Below are 18,498 nucleotides of genomic sequence, written 5' to 3' on the forward strand. Positions count from 1 at the left end.
AAATGTACGTACACCGCGAAAAAGTTTGGAGTTGTGACGGAATCGGTCTGGTGTGTGGATAATGATCTTTTCATGTCTTGGGAGGAAAAAAGCTACTTTCGCCCGCTAAAGAATATAAATCATTTGCCAACCTCCGAGGTTGAACCTCGGCATGAAAAATTTTGTACCTAACTCGTGGAAGTTGTTTTTTTTTGGCGAGTATGTATGCAACCTTGACCTCGGCTCGGGTCACTTTTTCCTAGCTATGTAAATAACTATTACATGCTTCGGGGACGAATGTTGGAATTTTCGAAGTTTTAGAGAACAGAGGAGAAAATGACTACTAGCAGAAAAGTGCCTACAATCGTCCAAGAGAGGTATCCATATATGGCCTCATATATGGAATCAGAAAATATTTAGAACCGAACAAGTTACGGATTCAATACGAGATTCAATACTGACTCTCCGACTGTAGACCGTTAAAATAAGTGTTTGTATAACAATAGAGGGTATCAGTCGCAACAATGTGAATTCATGAATTTAAGTTCCTATATTATACTAGTCTGAATTGCAGACAGTCTCATTCGTGGCTCTCATAAATCGTACTCCCGAAGTAAGAGTCAAAAACATCAAGAATTCTTTACTATGGGTCGATGACAACGAGTAGTATTGATAGGTACACAATTAACAGATTGATCGATGTATAGACAACAAAATGCAATGTTTGTCTCACTGAATAAGCACGGGATAAATATTATTAAAGACACGATAGAATGGATTTTAAACAATTTTCTCAACTCAAAGGCGAAATGAAAACTTTCGTTGGCTGTTTTAGAGGAGCATTGGTTGCAACTCGGTGTTAAATATTTTTTTTCAAAAATTTTCTTTGTGTACACCCAACATTCTGTTTTTCGAACTAAAATGACTAAAATTATGGTAATACCGTTCACATTTCGTCGAACTTTGTTAATCAAACTCCATTAAGTTTGTTCAGTGAAATTATAATCAATTTCCATTCAGACAATATATTAAAATTGATTGCAGAAATTGATGTTTTATAATTCGGTTATAGTGTATGTTGGACTACTAATTTTCTGGGAAAAAATTTGGCAGATTTTCCCTTTGTCGTCTATGATTTACATCGTTTTCGAATTACACTTATTGTTGTTCAATTTAAATAAAAAAATATTTTCGACTCTCTGTGCTTAAGACATCTAATCGACGACCACTGAAGTGTCACATTCAATTCTTTAATGAATGAGCATAAAATCGAAGTTTTTCCTACAGCAAAAATAAAAGTTTACGTATGACGCACAAATAAAAACGATTTTTCAATTTAATTTCCACTTCTTCTTTGTCGATTTAATATTGCCGGAGGGGCCATCGAAACGAAACTATAGTGACACTAATTAATGTGAAATCTCATAGAGATAAATGTTTCCGAAAACTTACTTGGAACTACGAGTGCTCCCAATAACAGCATACGGAAATAGCGAGATACGAGCCATAAAGTTTTCAGACTCGACGTTTTTTCGAACATTTTCCTTTTAATTACTTCGACGGAAAGTCAGGGTCTTACGACATAAAAATTACTTAAAATGTCCTTAACGAATGTTCTACATAGACAAAAACGTTAAATACAAAAAGCGTCTGAGGCTTGTCACGTCACACGATAGTTAGACTAATTCTTAACCGATTTCCGAAATCGTAGATTAATTATATTGAAGTTACGAGGTGTCAGTTTTCCAATGATGAAGTACTTGAGGTAAATATCGTAGATGGATCACATTGCAGTAGCGAGAGCGGCGGCAGTGAAATGGGAGCGGTAAGTGTTATGATTCTAAGATTTCCCGTTGTTTTTATTATGTATCCACTGTCCACATGCGATTCTACAAAAACCACCTTTTGACTGTTATTTCAAATCTATGGTACTTTTTATTCAAAACGAGGTGGCGACATTAACGTAACAGTAAATCCAGAGCGTAGGTATCATGAATGATAAATAATATAAAAAAATGCGTCACTGTTTCGTATAATAAAGTTGCAACGAACACCATGTCTGGAGCTTCTCGGATAAATTTCACATAATTGTGGAGATTGATGAAGCAAAAGCTGTAGGATGAGAAGATAAACTCGGTTTTATCATGACTGATGAGTCGGTGTCACGTTCTCAACTTAATTGCATACATGTATATATGAGTCGACTGTGACGAGAGTTACACACAGAGAAAAATCTCGGATATAAATCATTTCAGGTATTTGTATAGATGTACTGTGACATGGAGTTTCCGTAATAAAAATTTCACATTTTCGAGAAGTTAGAGAAATAATTGAAATAAAAAATTTGGAATACGATGGCAGTGTTAGATGCGATTTGGTACAGAGGTGCAATATGAGCTATAAAATGTAGGAGGATATGTGGTGATTTTTTTGTTCTTCCACAGCTCTGCTAAGCGAAGCAGTGCTATAGCTCTTCCAAATTTACTGTTAGAATATGTAAGTCGTATTATCGTCTCCTCGATTAAGATCATTCGTTGTATCTTATGATAAGAATGTGAAGAATAAAACTCTTATTCAAAATGTTCAGTACGATCGGAGGTGTATATGCTAAATTGTCATATTATCGTAGAGGGCCGAACGTTTACCACTACACCTGTCGAAAAACAATTACCGAAGTAAGTTGCTAAAACTGGATTGTTATCGAATTAGTTAATTTATTATGCTGCAGCATCCAATTCTGGTTTAGTGCCTGCTACAAGCGAAAGTTTATTATCACAAACGAAATCACGTAAAATGAACCGAAAATATTCTTCATACAATGGTCAACTTTCGCAAGAGACGGACAATAAAAACATTTAAAACGTTGCAAATCAAAACTACCGCGTAACTACGCGGCGTAAATTACGCAGCATCAGCGTAAAACGGATCCACTGCAGAAACTAATGCATCTGATACAATTTTCGAAGCCCTCACATGAAGCATTTATCACACTTTTGTCTTATTTGACTGTCATTCCAACAATAACAAAAGCTAACGAAAAACAACAGGTGAATCTATGCTACCACATATGTTAGTTTTCAGCTGTATCTCAAAACCTATTCCAATCCTCTCTGACTTTTTCATATCCCATTTAATGAAATAAAAAGAATTAAGAAGCGACGGAGTGTGTAATATAATTTTGTGTAAAAAAAATGAAATTGAAAACTCTCATTTAATCACATCCACCCTTGTAACATGCTCGAATTGCATGTCCTATATGCATGCATACACCGTCCGCACACGTTTTAGAAGGAATGGGAAATCAGTCCCAAAACAGATATGTTGATAATAGTCCTACCGCACATAAATTTAATACTTCCCACATTAAAATGTACGTTTACGGGGTGTACGTATATTTTATATACAAAACGAGAACGTTCATAGTGGGTCTCCTCGAAAAGAAAGCAATTCACCCATGTTTCTCGTTAGATTTTAGATTGAACTAGGATTGAATTTGAGTAGGTCCTTTGAAACACATTTTAGAATATCCAACGCAAATTGCCGGAAAATTATATTTTCTTACGGTTCACGCGTCTTATCGCTCATTCGAATGTTGAGTGTTAGGGTCTTGGTTCATTTCGATACTGTTTAAATAGCGATACATCCAAGACGAGCGTCAGTGATCAATGTAAATCAGAGGAATAGAGGCAATAAGCATAAATTTGCAAACTTACTTGTATAATTCGATGATACGTTTGCCGGTTAAAGACGAGTGATACACTACCCAACCAAAATTCATCCAAAATTTATCAAACCATTTTTTCGAGTTATTGAACATTTTGAACAAAACTTTTCCGAATATTAATAAATGTACCAAATGACTAAAGTCGTAATTTACAATCACAGTAAAATATTTTGTTGATGTTTGGGGATTTTTTTTTGCATATTGTAAGAACCGTGGACGCTAAAATTAATTAGCTTTCAATAAAAATGATTTGTTTGTGGCCAATTCTGAGAAAATTCAGCAATTCGCCCAGATTCTAGTCAAATTTAGCCTTTTAACAAGACCAATTTAGATAAGTTCATCGCTGATTTTGGTCGTTGCTGTCAATAACAAATGATTGGCCGTTTCTGAGAGATTAGTTTTTACATATTTCACTAGCGCCTATTTTTATAAAATTGATTTGCTAAGTTTGTTAAAATTCTCCAAAGTTCTAATGAAAAAGTAGCACGAAAATTGATACATTATTCCAGTGAAATTATGTCGTTGGAAAGAGGAGCTAATTTCTCTACCTAAATATGGCATGAATTAAATACGTGGATTGAGTCATGCCTAGCATTTTAAACTAAATATTAACAAAAAACATGAAAAAAAGATTCTGAAAATAGTAACAAAAAATTTCCAAGTAAAAATAACAGCAACAATTAGATTATATCAGTCCTCCCACTGTTCCCATATCTTGTCCAGTCGTTTAATTTTTTTCTTTTTTCATCATAATCTCACATACGGTACTCTAAATTCTCTATAAGTACTTGTGGTATATTCGAAACTTTGAATTGAATATTTTTTTCCAACGAAATCGGCTAGTTACCGTTTTGCTAAATAGTTATTTGTACACCGACGGGATATATTAGTAAATTTCAACAAATCGTTCGAGTTGGATTTTTTTTCCGAGATGAGCACAACTATTTTCGTGTGTACTATAGTGTGATGAACCGTTTTTCTGCACAAAACGAAAACACCAATTCGTTAAAACATTTTGGAAAACAAAAACACAGTGAAAGTTCAGGTGACAAAATAGTATTTTACATGACTAAGGATAAAAAGATGAAAAGTAGTGTGAATTTTGCTGATTTTGCCGAGGTCACACGAAAATGATTCTTTTCAACTTTTATCCCGAGTTATGTAATGGATTTTACATGCTGAGGGCGTCGAAAGACGTGCTTCAAACATGAAAAGTACACGGGAGAGAAAGTGCTAAGACAGTAGAAATTTTATCGACTGAATTGTCATCGGACGAAACGTCTACCAGACGCCATTTATTTTTGTCCTTTTGAGCGGAGAAAATTAAGTTAATCACTCCGCTCACATGAAAGTTGTTTCTCTAATTAAAACATTATTTACCGTTGTCACGACATTTTTGTAATTCATGAACATGCAATTGCCGCAATTGAATTTTATTTCCATGAAAATTCTGTATGCCGTCACTATTACTTATGAAACAAGAATAAATGCCGGTAGGGCCGAAAAAAATACTGTCAAATTTTGAATTAAACTGATATCATCATAAGAATACAATTTTGGTGGGTTTCGTTTGTTTCTTTCGTGTTATTTCTTCACACGTATTCCACCACATAGGAGTAGAGTTTGTCTTTACTTTTCTTCAATCACACACGTACGTGTGAGTGAAATGACACTCTTTACGCTTCTTTTGTTGACAACAAGTAAGGTCCCTGACCATGATGTGCGGATGCGAAAACCTGATCGTGATTTGCTTATGCAAATTTACATGTAAAATAAAATATACCGCAAATCACGGTTATGTTGGATCTTGATTTGCGGTATAATTTGTATGACGCTTTAGATACCTCCAAATATCGGTCTCTATTGAATTTCATATAAAATACCACAAATCACGGACACCATAACGCACATCTCGATCCAATTTAAAAAATTAAACTTAGTTAAAGAAATTCTTTAAATATCGATTAATTTTTGATTAATTGCGAAGCCAAATGTTCAATCTTCATAATAAAGTTAACCATTACTCCTGGATGTCAAAGGATTTCAAGAAAACGACGTACAAAGTTAAAAATTGTCACAATACCACAAATCACGGTCAGGGACCTTAGAACGATGTGGAACAATTAAAACTGTAGAATACTAACCACAATGTGGTTACCACATGCAAATTTAAATTGAGTTGAGTTTAATGATTTCGACAATTATGTGAAAATCGTATTACAATTTTCTATTTTCACCCCTCGCGAGGCCTCGGTGAGCAAATAACTGTTGGACGATGTGAATATTGTCAGCATTTTCCATGAAAATGTAGTGACTTTAGTTGGAAAATATTTTTAATCCGTGTGTTGGGATTAACCTTATTTTCTCCACACAAAATGCCAGGAAAAATGGTGTTTTGTTGCCGCTTCGTCTGATGACAGTTAGAAGCAGCAAATGCCTATTTTCTACCTAGGTAAATATAGTCAGGAGGTAATGCCATATTTAACCGAATCAGATGTGCAGTGGCACGAAAGTTCAATACAAACGCCATCTCATCCCTTCGTTGAAAGCAAAAAATGGAATAGAAAGTCGGGCAATCTATTGTGAGATAGTGAAAATATTTTTGTGAAATACAAGTAAATCGTAGTCAACCATTTTAAAAAAAGATATCATTGGCATCGAACTTATGTGGTAGGCCGTGCGTCTGAGTGGCATTACCTCCTCACTATATTTACCTTGACTGAATCGGCCTATAAATACCGTGATAAGGTAAAAGCAAAATAAAATGATCGAGTCTGGTTTTTAAAAATTGAATTTCAATTGTCAAAAATCAGACTCGATCATTTTATTTTTCTTTCATTTTATTATAGGCACTAATATGACAATACAATCAGACGATGAACGGGCAACATGCCCTAAATAAGGCGTTTGATCTCAAAGTAGAAGTGACTGGTAGCAGTGAATAAGTATAACTCACACGCTGTGTTCACTCCTGGAAGAAAATAGGAAATACCAACTCGATTATTGGAATTTCATATTTTCTTCCCTCGGTAAACACATAACTATTCACAATTTCACAAATTCCAATAAAATCCACGAAATATGAAGAAATTTAGCATAATCTAGGTTACGTGATGCCCTCCATTTCACTTACCTCACAATTTGTCTCGCGACGTTTTGAGTAATGGGCCGACCAGACATAGCAATAAGACACAGGTGTGTGTTAATTTACTTTTGCAATTTATTTTTAAAATATCGGCATACACTTTATTTTCTGTTTAATTTTTATTTCAATTTATAATTTTCTTTTTCAGTTTTTTTTTTTTCATTTTCTTCAACAATATTAGTTTCCTTATTTTTGGAGTTTTAAATAAATATATTTTGATTAAACGTTTTTTCTTTTAGAATCGAATTACTCACAAGATGGCACTGGGTAGGCCAGCTAAATGCTTCGATTGACTTAAATATTTATAGCTAAGCTACACTTCTCTGGAATTCGATCAATTATTCAAAATAATGGCGTATTGTGGAATGAGGAAGCTGTTTCATCTTTGTTACTTTCTCTGGAATAAACGTTTGGAACCGGTCAATTTACAGGTCGTGGAAAATAAACTCAATCGTCTCGATAAAGAACGCGAATATTGAATATAACTGACATCAATGTAAGTCGATATCAATTACTTTCCATTGCATATCCGCTACCATAAAGACTGTCTTTGAGACTAAAACTGTGAACAGTTAGATTCAAATACCAATTTTGAAGCAGAAGTTCATGTTTTTTATATGGTAGCATAACGCTTGGCGTAACGAACATCGACCATTCAATAGACAATTTAATTTTATTGTTCCTGAATTTGATTTGTTCATAGTAATTCTCGGAACAGGTCATATTCAGTGCATGTAAAACTCAACCGCTTCATAGAAACAAAAGATCGAATTTAATAATATTTGTTATTAACCGCACTAGTTTTCCGTTGAACATATCGTTGCTATTACAATAGAAGTATTCAAAGTTTAATCTCCAAACATGCCTGTTTTGATAAGCGATTGAGCTATTTTTGTATGACCTGAATTGGATCTGTTCCGAGGCTTAGTTGAGAGAGTTAAACTCTGGAGCATAAAAGCTAAGATTATGATTCGGTTTAAACATTTAGAAAAGGAAGGGACGATCAGTCAAACAATGAAAGCTTTTTAATATATGTTGCCTTTTGTTTTAGAGAAATGTACATTAGCTAAGCGAAATACTTAAGAAAAATTTGAAATGATGAAAAAATTGTTTTATATAATTTTGAGAATACTGAACAATTGCGGCAGATAACAAATTTAAATTTTAATTAATACACGCAAATAATATATATTTTCTCTTTTTTCATTTGTTTTTATTTTTTTAGATTTTTTTTCTTTATTTTTATTTATTTCAAATACAAATAGAAGTTATAATATTCACTTTTGTTGTTTAAACATGTATAGCATTCGTTACAGTGCCTATAGTAGTAATTGCAAAATAATAAATAAATTTAACATTTTTCTTCTCTTTGTTTAATTTAAATATACTCTTCATCTAAGTTCAAACAAAAATAAATTTTCCAATTTTAATTTCACATTTTTTATAAAGAAAAGTAGCAACACCAGCACAAATTCACTCATTTTTTTTAAGTTTTTTTTTCTTTTGTTTTTTATTCGATTATTTATGTTTATGATTAACTAAAAATATAATTCAAACCTAAAAGCACATTTGAACGAATATAGTCAGTTCCAAGAGACATTCGAAGCATTGAGAATAGGGATTTAATATTAAATGAAACGGAATCTTCAAAGATGAATTCTACAAAAAAAACATCAACTTTATCAAAATTATCGAACACGCAATCAAATTTTACGACAACAATAGTTAAAGTCGGAGCATTATAATTTGATCGATTCTACTCATTTAATTCATTTTTAAATAATTGTAGTTTTCGAAGGAATCATTTCGAAAACATTACAGTATAAAAGCTTATACACGCGCATTTGAACGGATTACCCGCAGGTATACCGCGAGTAAACAGTTCTAATGCGCATGTGTAAGCTTTTATACTGTAGTGTTTTCGAAATGATTTCTTGAAAAACTACAATTATTTAAAAATGAATACAGTGAACGACATCTCAAATGTCTCACTGTCATTTTTTTCAGAGAATGTCATTGTGAATTTGCAATGACACAATAAAATACTCAGAAAAATTTGACAGTGAGACATTTGAGATGACGTTCACTGTAGAATCGATCAAATTATAATGCTTCGACTTTATTTTCCTAACGCATGCTGAAAGGCTTTTTCAGCGAATTCGCTACAGCATAAGTTAGGGACAACATTTTCCCTAATCGATGTTCAAAATACGAAGTCGCGATATTTTACCACTAGTAAGGAAATGTATCCTTAACGTATTGAAATTGAAAACTAGAAGATAATTTTCAATTAGACAACATCATCGCCACAGGCAATGGTCAAAACATTGACATGAAAACGGATTACTGTAACAGTTTCGATCAGAGATGAATTTTAAAGAGATTGGGCAAATTATTAAAAATCTCATCAGGCCATGGCGACAGTGGCAAAGGGGAACAAACGGAGAAAGGCTTTAACCCACTTCGTCAAAAAATATTACACATGTCGACTACGCTGGTTTTTAATATGAATATTTCGATAAATTTAGCTTTGAATGCTGATAGAAATGTGGGATGGGCATTTTTCAAAAATGTTTGTTCGAGTACTTTGTATTTAAAATTTATTCCTCGTTCATATCGATATTGCCCCCGTCGACCTCGTAAGCTCTGCGTCACTGTTTAGCAGTAGAAATTTAATTTGTTCTCGGTAAAAATTAATGAAGTTGATTTTTTGTTGTTGTTTGTAAAATCAATTTATTGTTGGTAGATTTGAATATGTGTTATGATGTGTACGTGCCATCATTGAGGATCAATTTCAAGTAAACTTGTAGAGTTCTCATAATAAAAATGGCATCACAACGAAAAGGGTATTTCCATCGTAACAGATCGTTCGTATGCTTCGTATGTTTTGATGAAAATATAATTTGAATTTTTAATATAATGAACGTTACATGACTGCAGAAGTAGAATTAAAATTGTGCCTTATCCGACAGTCAAGTAACGTTCAAAATTTCACTAAAATTCTATATCTATATCTTAAAATTTCATTAATGGCCAGGCAGGTTGTATTTTTGGTTCTTAAAATTATAAATTACTTCTCCTTCAAGAAGTCAACGTTAAAATCGTTAGGAAGTCCTTACCGCATTTTTGCGTCAGTTGAAGTTACGAATATCCATTAACGTAGTTGATTATTTCACACATAAAAAAACATTTTTCGATTTACCAATTATTTACCTCATAGAACTCCGACACAAAGCACTTTAATGCAAATAAAGTCTACAAAAACGAAAATGGAAAGAAAAACCCATGACCCTTTTTCTCACAATCACTATGATAAACTGAATTGTCTAACAGTTAACACTATTCCCTACGGCTTGCGTTGCACACAATCACATGAAAAATAAAAGATAAACTCAATAGAACTCCTCTTTGTGTTTATGGAAATTGTCCGTAAAGTCAATCCTTTTTGTGGTCTGTCAAATTTCATTGTATTCTCGTAAATGTTTGTCTAAATCGGCGACATATTCAGAGTTTTAAGAAGTATAAAAACTATAGATATAAAATGAAACCACCTGAAATCGTCAATCCATTGACAATGATTTTTTTTACGTGTCTGCTGATCGCGGGAAACTTTCTTATTTTCAGAATAGTTTCGATGGAACATTTTGTACTCAACTCGAAGGCAAATATTTGTTTCTTTGAGTAGTGTGACGATATAGTTGCATACGGTTCGGTTCACAAAATTTACGTCAAACCAAGAAAAAGAAGAATTTCTGGCTAGTTACGTAGCTGCTGAAAGTTTTGGCAGATGTACCAGTAAAAGTGACCATCAGTCATTCAGGAAAAATGAGAAAAATGCATCGGCTATATGAAACGTTCTTTGCTCGCTTCCCATGTAAGCACATCGCCAGTATAAGTAATGAGTCTTCATTTTTTGTTATACCCAATTGGCACAAAATGGCATTGATACCATTATTTACATGTTATTGCTTATATTGTAAAAGGTGTCTTATTTTCTTTGGAGAACCAACTAGGCAATCTAAACATTTTTCAAGAATTTAACGTTCAAATATTTTAACATTAACATCTAACAGCATGAAGTTTCACCACCCTTACAACAGTAGAAAATTGATGAAAATGATTAGTTTTTTCGTAGCGAGTAAATGTTGGAACTGAAACCGATAGAGGCAGATGGTTAAGGAAATATTTCGTCCAAATTATGTAGCAAAATTTTACCTATGCTAAGGGTAGACGTCAATTTTCCGCTGTATGCAGCGATGAAAAATATGATTTTCGATACAGAAAGATGTGGAAAATTAAACCAGCGACCAATCTGGATATATTTTACAACTGAAGGCTTTAATGTGGATGGTAGTTTTTGGATAAAAAAAATTCTCGATTTGTTTTTTTTCTCATATAAATGTTTCAAATATTGGTATAGGAAGTGGTGCGCGCACAGAATTGCATGCTTTCTAGATATGAATATGAATTACTACTAGTTTTGTAGACAATAAACTTATTTGTTTTGTTTTAATATAGGCAAGAAATGTTCATTTTATTGAATTTTTTCGTTAAGTAACGATTTTTATGGCAACCTTTAATTTTAATAATAGTAATAGTTTTACGACAGATTTAATTTTTTTTTTCATTTTTTCTTTTTGTTTTCTTTGTATCTACCATAAAAAATTGTTGTCTGTTTTTTTCTCTACTTTTCTCTTCATTAATGGCTAAGTTTAATAGCAATCGTAATTTATATAAAATTTTATTTGCAAAACCTAATTTTATTTTCCTGCATTATTTCTTCAATTTTTTTTTTCATCTTCATCTTTACTTTTATTTAAATGTTTATAATGTTGAATGCGGTTTACCAATAATCAATAGTTCATCATTTAGTCCTTCGAAATTCCTAAAGCTATAAAAAAGAATCAAAGAAAGAACAACAAATTAATAAAGCCGGCAAACAATAAGCGGATATGCAGCTAAAACTAATTGACTCAGTTACTACAAAAAAGATCAATCTATAATTTGTAAGTGTAAGCGAAAAAGTTAAAGAAAAAGATACTTAAAGCAAACAGATGTCATTGTAAATTACGGGCGTGTGTCAGTTAGACCGAATGTTTCCAATGTGTCAATGATTTTTGAAATATACCTAATAGCTTTGAAGATCCGAATGTGGTAAGGGCGAATAAAGAGTAGGGAGTAAATTACAAAAAACAACAAATCAGCACTACCAAAGCACCTGGCATAGTAGCAGAATATTGCTTATGTCAAATAGAGTAATATTTCTTACCCTAGCGACATGACTTTGAAACAGTGTAAAAATGAAAAACTGAATGAAAAAGTAGGCGGTGTGAAAATGGCTGGACGTAAAAAATTTTGCTCGTCGAATTTGTCTTAGTTTTTCAAGTTATTTCTTGGTTTTTGTGGTTTGTTTGATGTTAAAGTTGTTTACAATTGTGTACGACTGTTTTCGCGAGCGTTTGTTGTTTTTCCCGAGTGAAATTTCGACGGACGGAGACTTAGGCGGTGAAACGGGACGGTTACCAACATTTTTGCTCGACAAGTTGTCCAATGGAATTCATGGAACTCATGAATTTGAAGGAAATGCCGAGAAATAGAAGCCAATGCGGAAACTAATATCGAACGGAGCTGTATCCAGGTCAAGCAGTGAAACTCGATGATGAACGAAGGCTCTGGTCCTGGTGTCAACGTGTTGCAAATACGGTTTGTACCGCGTAAATGATACTGAACTGATTCGCTCGGGACACAGTGCAGCGCGGTTTGGAGAAAACTCTGACTCCAGTTGACGCAGATACGGTTTGTATATATGTTAACGGTTTTCGGTACGTGCGATGTAACTTGAAGAATGAATGGTTGATGCTTTCAAGTTACCATTCTCTGAATGTGTCGAATCTCACGGTTTTTCTTTGTGCATTTACACTTTTGATTTCGATGTGCCGTTATACCAGTTTTGGCAAACAGATGCTTAACGGATGGTCCTGTACGATTAGAAGCCTTATTCTTGTTTTCGCTCTTCGTACGTACACAAGTACAATTGGTTTGCAATTGTTCGTTGTTGCTCTAGACTTTCCGTGATGTTGAGCGCTTCGAGTTTCGGTCTGTTGTTGGTTTTAATTGTTGTCGACGTCTGTCAATTCAAAGTTATGATTCGTTAACCTTCAGTTTTTCTTTAGCATTGCTTGAAGGGAACGTTTGCCTTGCTTGGAGAAACTGTTCTTTCCGTAACGTTTAAGGGCTTAGCAGTCTCTGACTTTGAGCGTTTCTTGCTTGTTTCCTAAGAGGAGCGTATCCTCTACATGTAGGTGTCGTTGTTTACGTGGTGTGGCCAACACATGTGGAGCGTTTTACGAATCGTTGAGAAGAGCATTCCCGTTGCGCGGTCTGTCGGAACAGCGAGTATTTCATTTGCTTCCAGTTTTTCTCGGATGTTTGTTGACGGGAGCATTCTCGTTTCTTTGACTAGCGATAGTGTAAACGGCTTTATGTAAAAATTTGGCTGTGTTATCTTCTGTTAAAGATATCTGATCTTAATGTTATCTCTCTCGTTTCACGCGCTAATGGCTTATTGGAGAACGCTTTTTTGAATGATACGAAAGTCAAAAGAATGATTACGCACCAACGCTTGATAATAGCCTTACGATGAAATATCGATGAATCTGAATGAATGGTTTGTATGACGTGTGGTTTGGTAAGTCTCCTGATACAGGTAATTTTCTTCACGATACCAATTCTATACAAAAATGTTTCCGAGCAATCAGGTGGTTGGTTCATCTCCCCACTGCCGTGTAGTTAGTCCGACCACATAGATCGTGCGACGGTGGTTGAGTTAGTTACCACAGAAAGTACTCTGTGGTATATAAGAAAATAGTAGACCAGAATGGTGTGCCCTACACTGATATCATTCAGAACACACATAAGGGTCGAAAAGTGGAAGTTGAGCAGGCAGAGTGAAGACGTTTTAATGTGTGCTTTGAATGTAATCAAGGAGAACGAAAAGGGAGGATTAGGGTCTGACTTACAATCAAATCAAACCAAACTCCTCACGTCCAATGTTCTCATGGGATCGCTCACAGGAGCAAGTTTTGGTTACTCAAGTCAAGTCAAGTCAAGTCAAGTGTAAAAATGAAAAACTGAAAAACGATTACACTGTCGTAATTTATTACTCTATAATTTGTCGTAGGAAATGTTCCACTACTATGCTAGGTGCGTCGACACTATGTGACATACATTCGGGTGTCAATCTATTTTCGATAATTCCTTACGTCGATCCAATCTTAGTTTTTAGAAAATTAAATTTGTACTGACACCGTTAGAGCGCTGATCTAAAATGGAAAGTCGGAAAGGTATTATCCCCATTCACCTACATTACCATACAAGTAAACGTTGTCATTTGTTGTCGACAACGAAGACCAAATTAAGCAATTAGCTCTAGCCAGTTGCTTCTTATATGGTAAAATTAATGCGTGTCAAAACAAATGAAGTAAGAGATTTGGTGTCAAACGTGAGACGTTTCAGAAGAAGTATCAGACTTAATTTTCGTATTGCAATATGTCGGTTGTTTAGTGTTAAGAACAGTGACCAAAACTGACACATATAGCTAGAAGTTCCAACTTAGAACGGACCTGTCGTTTCCTTTTTTCTGAAAGGACAACGTAAACATCGAAACCAGAACTTAAACGCCCAAATGTAAACTACGCATCAACGTAGTGCTAATTGATATTTCTTTGAATTTAAAGACAAAATTGAACTGTTGCGTCGCATGAAATCTACGAATGATTTTTAAGTGAAGAAGTCTCCAAACTAATTTTTTTCGTGATATAATGAATGAGTTCCAAAAACTTACAAGAACGCCATTTCACCAAGTAATTAGAAAATCATTTTAGATCTTCTTTCGTTTCTCATTTTATACCGATATCGATCAGAAAAAAACTGAAGAGATGCGTGTAAATTACACTTGATGCTGAAAGATATGCCGCCATCATCGCAATTCAATGTTATTTATTACTAATATCGTCTTTTTGTGGGGGCCACTAAATCACCAACCTGTTCGAATATAATGCAAAAACAATTTATGTTCGAAACGATTTAGGGATTACAGGACCGAACTGGCTCGAAAAAGACTCTCCAGGGCATACAACCCAGGAATTATAATACAAAAATCAAAACTGCCCTTCTGGAATCACCCGAATTCACAGTCCGAATTTAGAATTATGTTGATCGAATCGAGTTCGCAAGAAACCATCCGATTTAGACATTTGTGAGAACTTTTTTTTTACTCGGGCATCAGTGGGCCGTTGGAGAGACGTTGCAAATGGAGACGAACGAAGACCACGAATTTTGGAAATTTGGCTGGATATGCAGGCGATTCTGGATCGAATTGGCCAATTCTAAGTAATACTGAAAACGCTGCTCATGGTTCGAAAAAGTAATTTGAAATTGAGATAATGAGTGGAATGTGTGCCGTGACTAATGAGGTTTTCATTTTGATTTCAGATTTTTAGAATGTTCCCTCTTTGAAACAGGTGAAACGGAGGCGAAGATCGCAAAGTTTCAACATTCGGCTGGATTTGCGGGCGGTTCTGAATTGAATTGGCCAGCTGGTCCTTAACGCATGTGTAAATTAGCAAACGATTCTAAAAAACTAAAAAAAAATACAAAAAATTTAAAAAAAAGCGACAAGAAAACACGACCGATTAAATTATAACACGACCAATTCGGGCCTGTACAGATATATACCAGACGTGGTACTTCGCTGTCAGATTGGATGTATCGAATATATGAATGAATTGAAATGTAGGAATGTTTGCCTATAAATTGAGTATAACGTCATTTTTTACCGATGCTTCCTCTGGCGGGAGAAATATGTTCGAAACATTATTGGTTCTCTGTTTTAATGGTAGAGGTGATATGTAAGACAATATTCGATTAATATTCAATCAATTTCAGAATCGCCGGATTTCATAAAGTGGCTCTAAAACGTTTAAATAAAACAGGGGTTTTAGAGTTGTCAAGTCGATGAAGCTGATCATCAGCGGCAAAGAAAAAATGAAAAAAAAATTGTGAATCGAATTTTTCAGACAAATTACTTTTTTTGGCTCGGTTCTTTCGAATAGTGAAAAAGAATCAACCTAAGACAAGATTTGAAGTGTGACTCGTGATTTGTAATTGTTCGTGTGAAGTGTATGTGTGTCTTTCTATGTGTATAGAAAATTAATAAGATTTCGAATTCATATGTCTCGTCGAAATATGTTTGATATTCCACTAATGCTTTTACGATCATCGCTGCCCTGCATGAAATTCCTAAGTTAAGTTCTACCAAAAAAAAACTTTTATTGACATCGTCAGTCTATTTGAAACGGTTGTCTTATAATTTGCTAAAGTGATGTGTCCCGTTTGTTTATTTAACTAATCATAATAATGTCGATCCAGGGATACAGAAAATTTGTGGTCTGGGCAATATCCCAATTTATGGTCTAAGGGCTAGAGAGCTTGGGGTCTGTTTGTCGTTTCCTTTACTTATGTCTCTTTGATCATATAACATCTTAATGCGGCACGAATTACCCAATGATTTAAATTTCTTAATAGCAATGGAAGTGGAAGAAAACGGAAAAATGTATAATAAGTTCTTGTTGCGTATCAATTTAAATAGGCGAGTGATTAAAGCCAACAAGGTCTAGCATATAAAATCGGAAGACGTCTACACTAGCATTTTATTTGTTGCTTTTTAGTGAATCGTTAGCGAACGATTTTGTTTACTGTTAGAATCCACGAAAAACGGTCAGTAAAATAACTAAGGAATTGTTTTAACACAGTGCCTTGAACGTCACACTCGTCAAAAAGGAAATGTTCGATGTCTCTGATAATATGAAGGACTAAAAATACGGACTGAGACGTATTTGTCCGTATCGTTCAAGGCGAAAAAGTTTGCTACATGCGTAGTAATCGTTTATATTCCTAATTGGCTTAAATCATGTGAATAAAAAATACAGAAATCTAAGATATAATTTTCCGTTGTGCTTAAGGCGCAAACTATTGCAGAGCTAAAAAAAACTTCATGCAACAAAATGTCAATAACAACAAAAGAAAAATTGTTCCAAAGTAATCGTTGAACCAAGAAGGTATAAATAAAATCAAACTTTTCTAAAAGAAAACATTTTTTTTCTGTGGACGGAAGTCCCATTTCTCCAAGCATATTTGATTATCTCAATATTATTGTGTAATTCTATTCATTTCCTCGTCGGTGAATGTGTTATTATAAAATATGACTTACATCAGCAGTTGATTTTTTTTGTTTGTATTTTTAATTAATTAATTCTTTTTTTTGTAAATACCTTTCGTATGTGCACTTCTATATTGATTTTTAGCAAATTTATTGTTTTGTTTTATTAAAAATTCTTTTCAAAATCTATTTATTAGTTTAATATGCTACATACTGTTATACGCTATAAAATTTTACTATCACTGTCTGTTTATTGATTTAAATGTGGCCTTATTTAAATTTATAAATTCTAAATCTGATTAAAAGTCGAAATGAAATATTTTAATTTGTTATATGAATTCATGAGCTGTACGAAATAATATTAAGTAAAATTGCAAGACGAAACCTCTAACATTTAGTTTATTGAATACAAAATACTAATTCGTCAAGTTACTACCAATGTTACTACTCTAATATCGGAGACGAATAAATCTATGGATGAAATATAATCCGAACAAGGAGATTCACACTGATAACAGTTTACTGTTTTAATCTACGCAGCTTTATGTTCCCTCCCGTTAAAAAGTTTCTTTGACTGCTTTTGATTCATTACATAAACTTATGTGTATTAGCTTTCACGGTGTAATAAGACCGGAAATGCTGTTAGGGTGGGTCGATTTTACAAACTTTAAAATCCACACCAGTGGCTTGTGTAGCTGGAAGAAACTAAACTTGTGGCATCATTACTTTTTCGTTAGAACCACCCTAGTTAAGTTCTAAATTATGGCTTCTTGTTCAAATGTCTTAACATTTAATTTGCTACGGGTGTGAATGTGTGTCGGGAAACAAAAAGATATTATTAGAGACACTAAGGTACACTAAGGTACAATCGAGAAAATTACTTATCGGTGGCAAATGACCTAAAACCTATTTTTCGACATACAAGACCATTCATTCTTTGCTTATACTGTCATCCCTCATTGTCTTGCATTGCGAAAGGGGCTAGAGGAGCTAGTTGAACAGAGTGATGATGGAATCAAGCGATAAAGGATACCCAACAAAATCAAATATTTCAACCGACGCTATTTTGTTGGTTAATATTGTGAAGAAAAGAACTTAAACTATCGCTTTTGGCAAAGTTACATTTCTTAAGGGCAAACGATGAAAACGGCTGAGATTGCCCTCATATTGATAGGAAAGTCAGCGTCCGTATAACTGGCTGCCAGACTACGTGTGACATGTACGTCTAAACGAATAAACTTAAACATACGACCGACACGAACAGTCACGAACAGTACGTATAATTATACGTATCACACGTAGTGACCATACGTGTCCGAAGTAATGCAAGAAAAATACAGTCCGGCAGAAAATTCTACATATTCCCATAGGTATGCAGTGTCGATGGTGTTTTTACTATTAGCTGAAGCCATTTCCATGTATTTTTTTAAT

At 34.1% G+C, this 18,498-nt stretch overlaps 1 protein-coding gene across 3 annotated transcripts in view; it reads right to left on the bottom strand.

The window, feature by feature from the left end:
- Positions 1 to 10,037: 10,037 nt before the first annotated feature.
- The window catches only part of LOC119068092, a 39,351-nt gene continuing 30,890 nt past the window's right edge, over positions 10,038 to 18,498 (bottom strand). For all 3 annotated transcript variants that reach the window (XM_037171511.1, XM_037171510.1, XM_037171509.1), the window contains one exon: positions 10,038 to 11,739. In XM_037171511.1, coding sequence (XP_037027406.1) covers positions 11,717 to 11,739 — 23 coding nt within the window. In that variant the 3' untranslated portion in view covers positions 10,038 to 11,716. The remainder of the gene's footprint in view (positions 11,740 to 18,498) is intronic.

Source organism: Bradysia coprophila, assembly GCF_014529535.1.
Source record: "Bradysia coprophila strain Holo2 chromosome X unlocalized genomic scaffold, BU_Bcop_v1 contig_173, whole genome shotgun sequence".
Lineage (NCBI taxonomy): Eukaryota > Metazoa > Arthropoda > Insecta > Diptera > Sciaridae > Bradysia > Bradysia coprophila.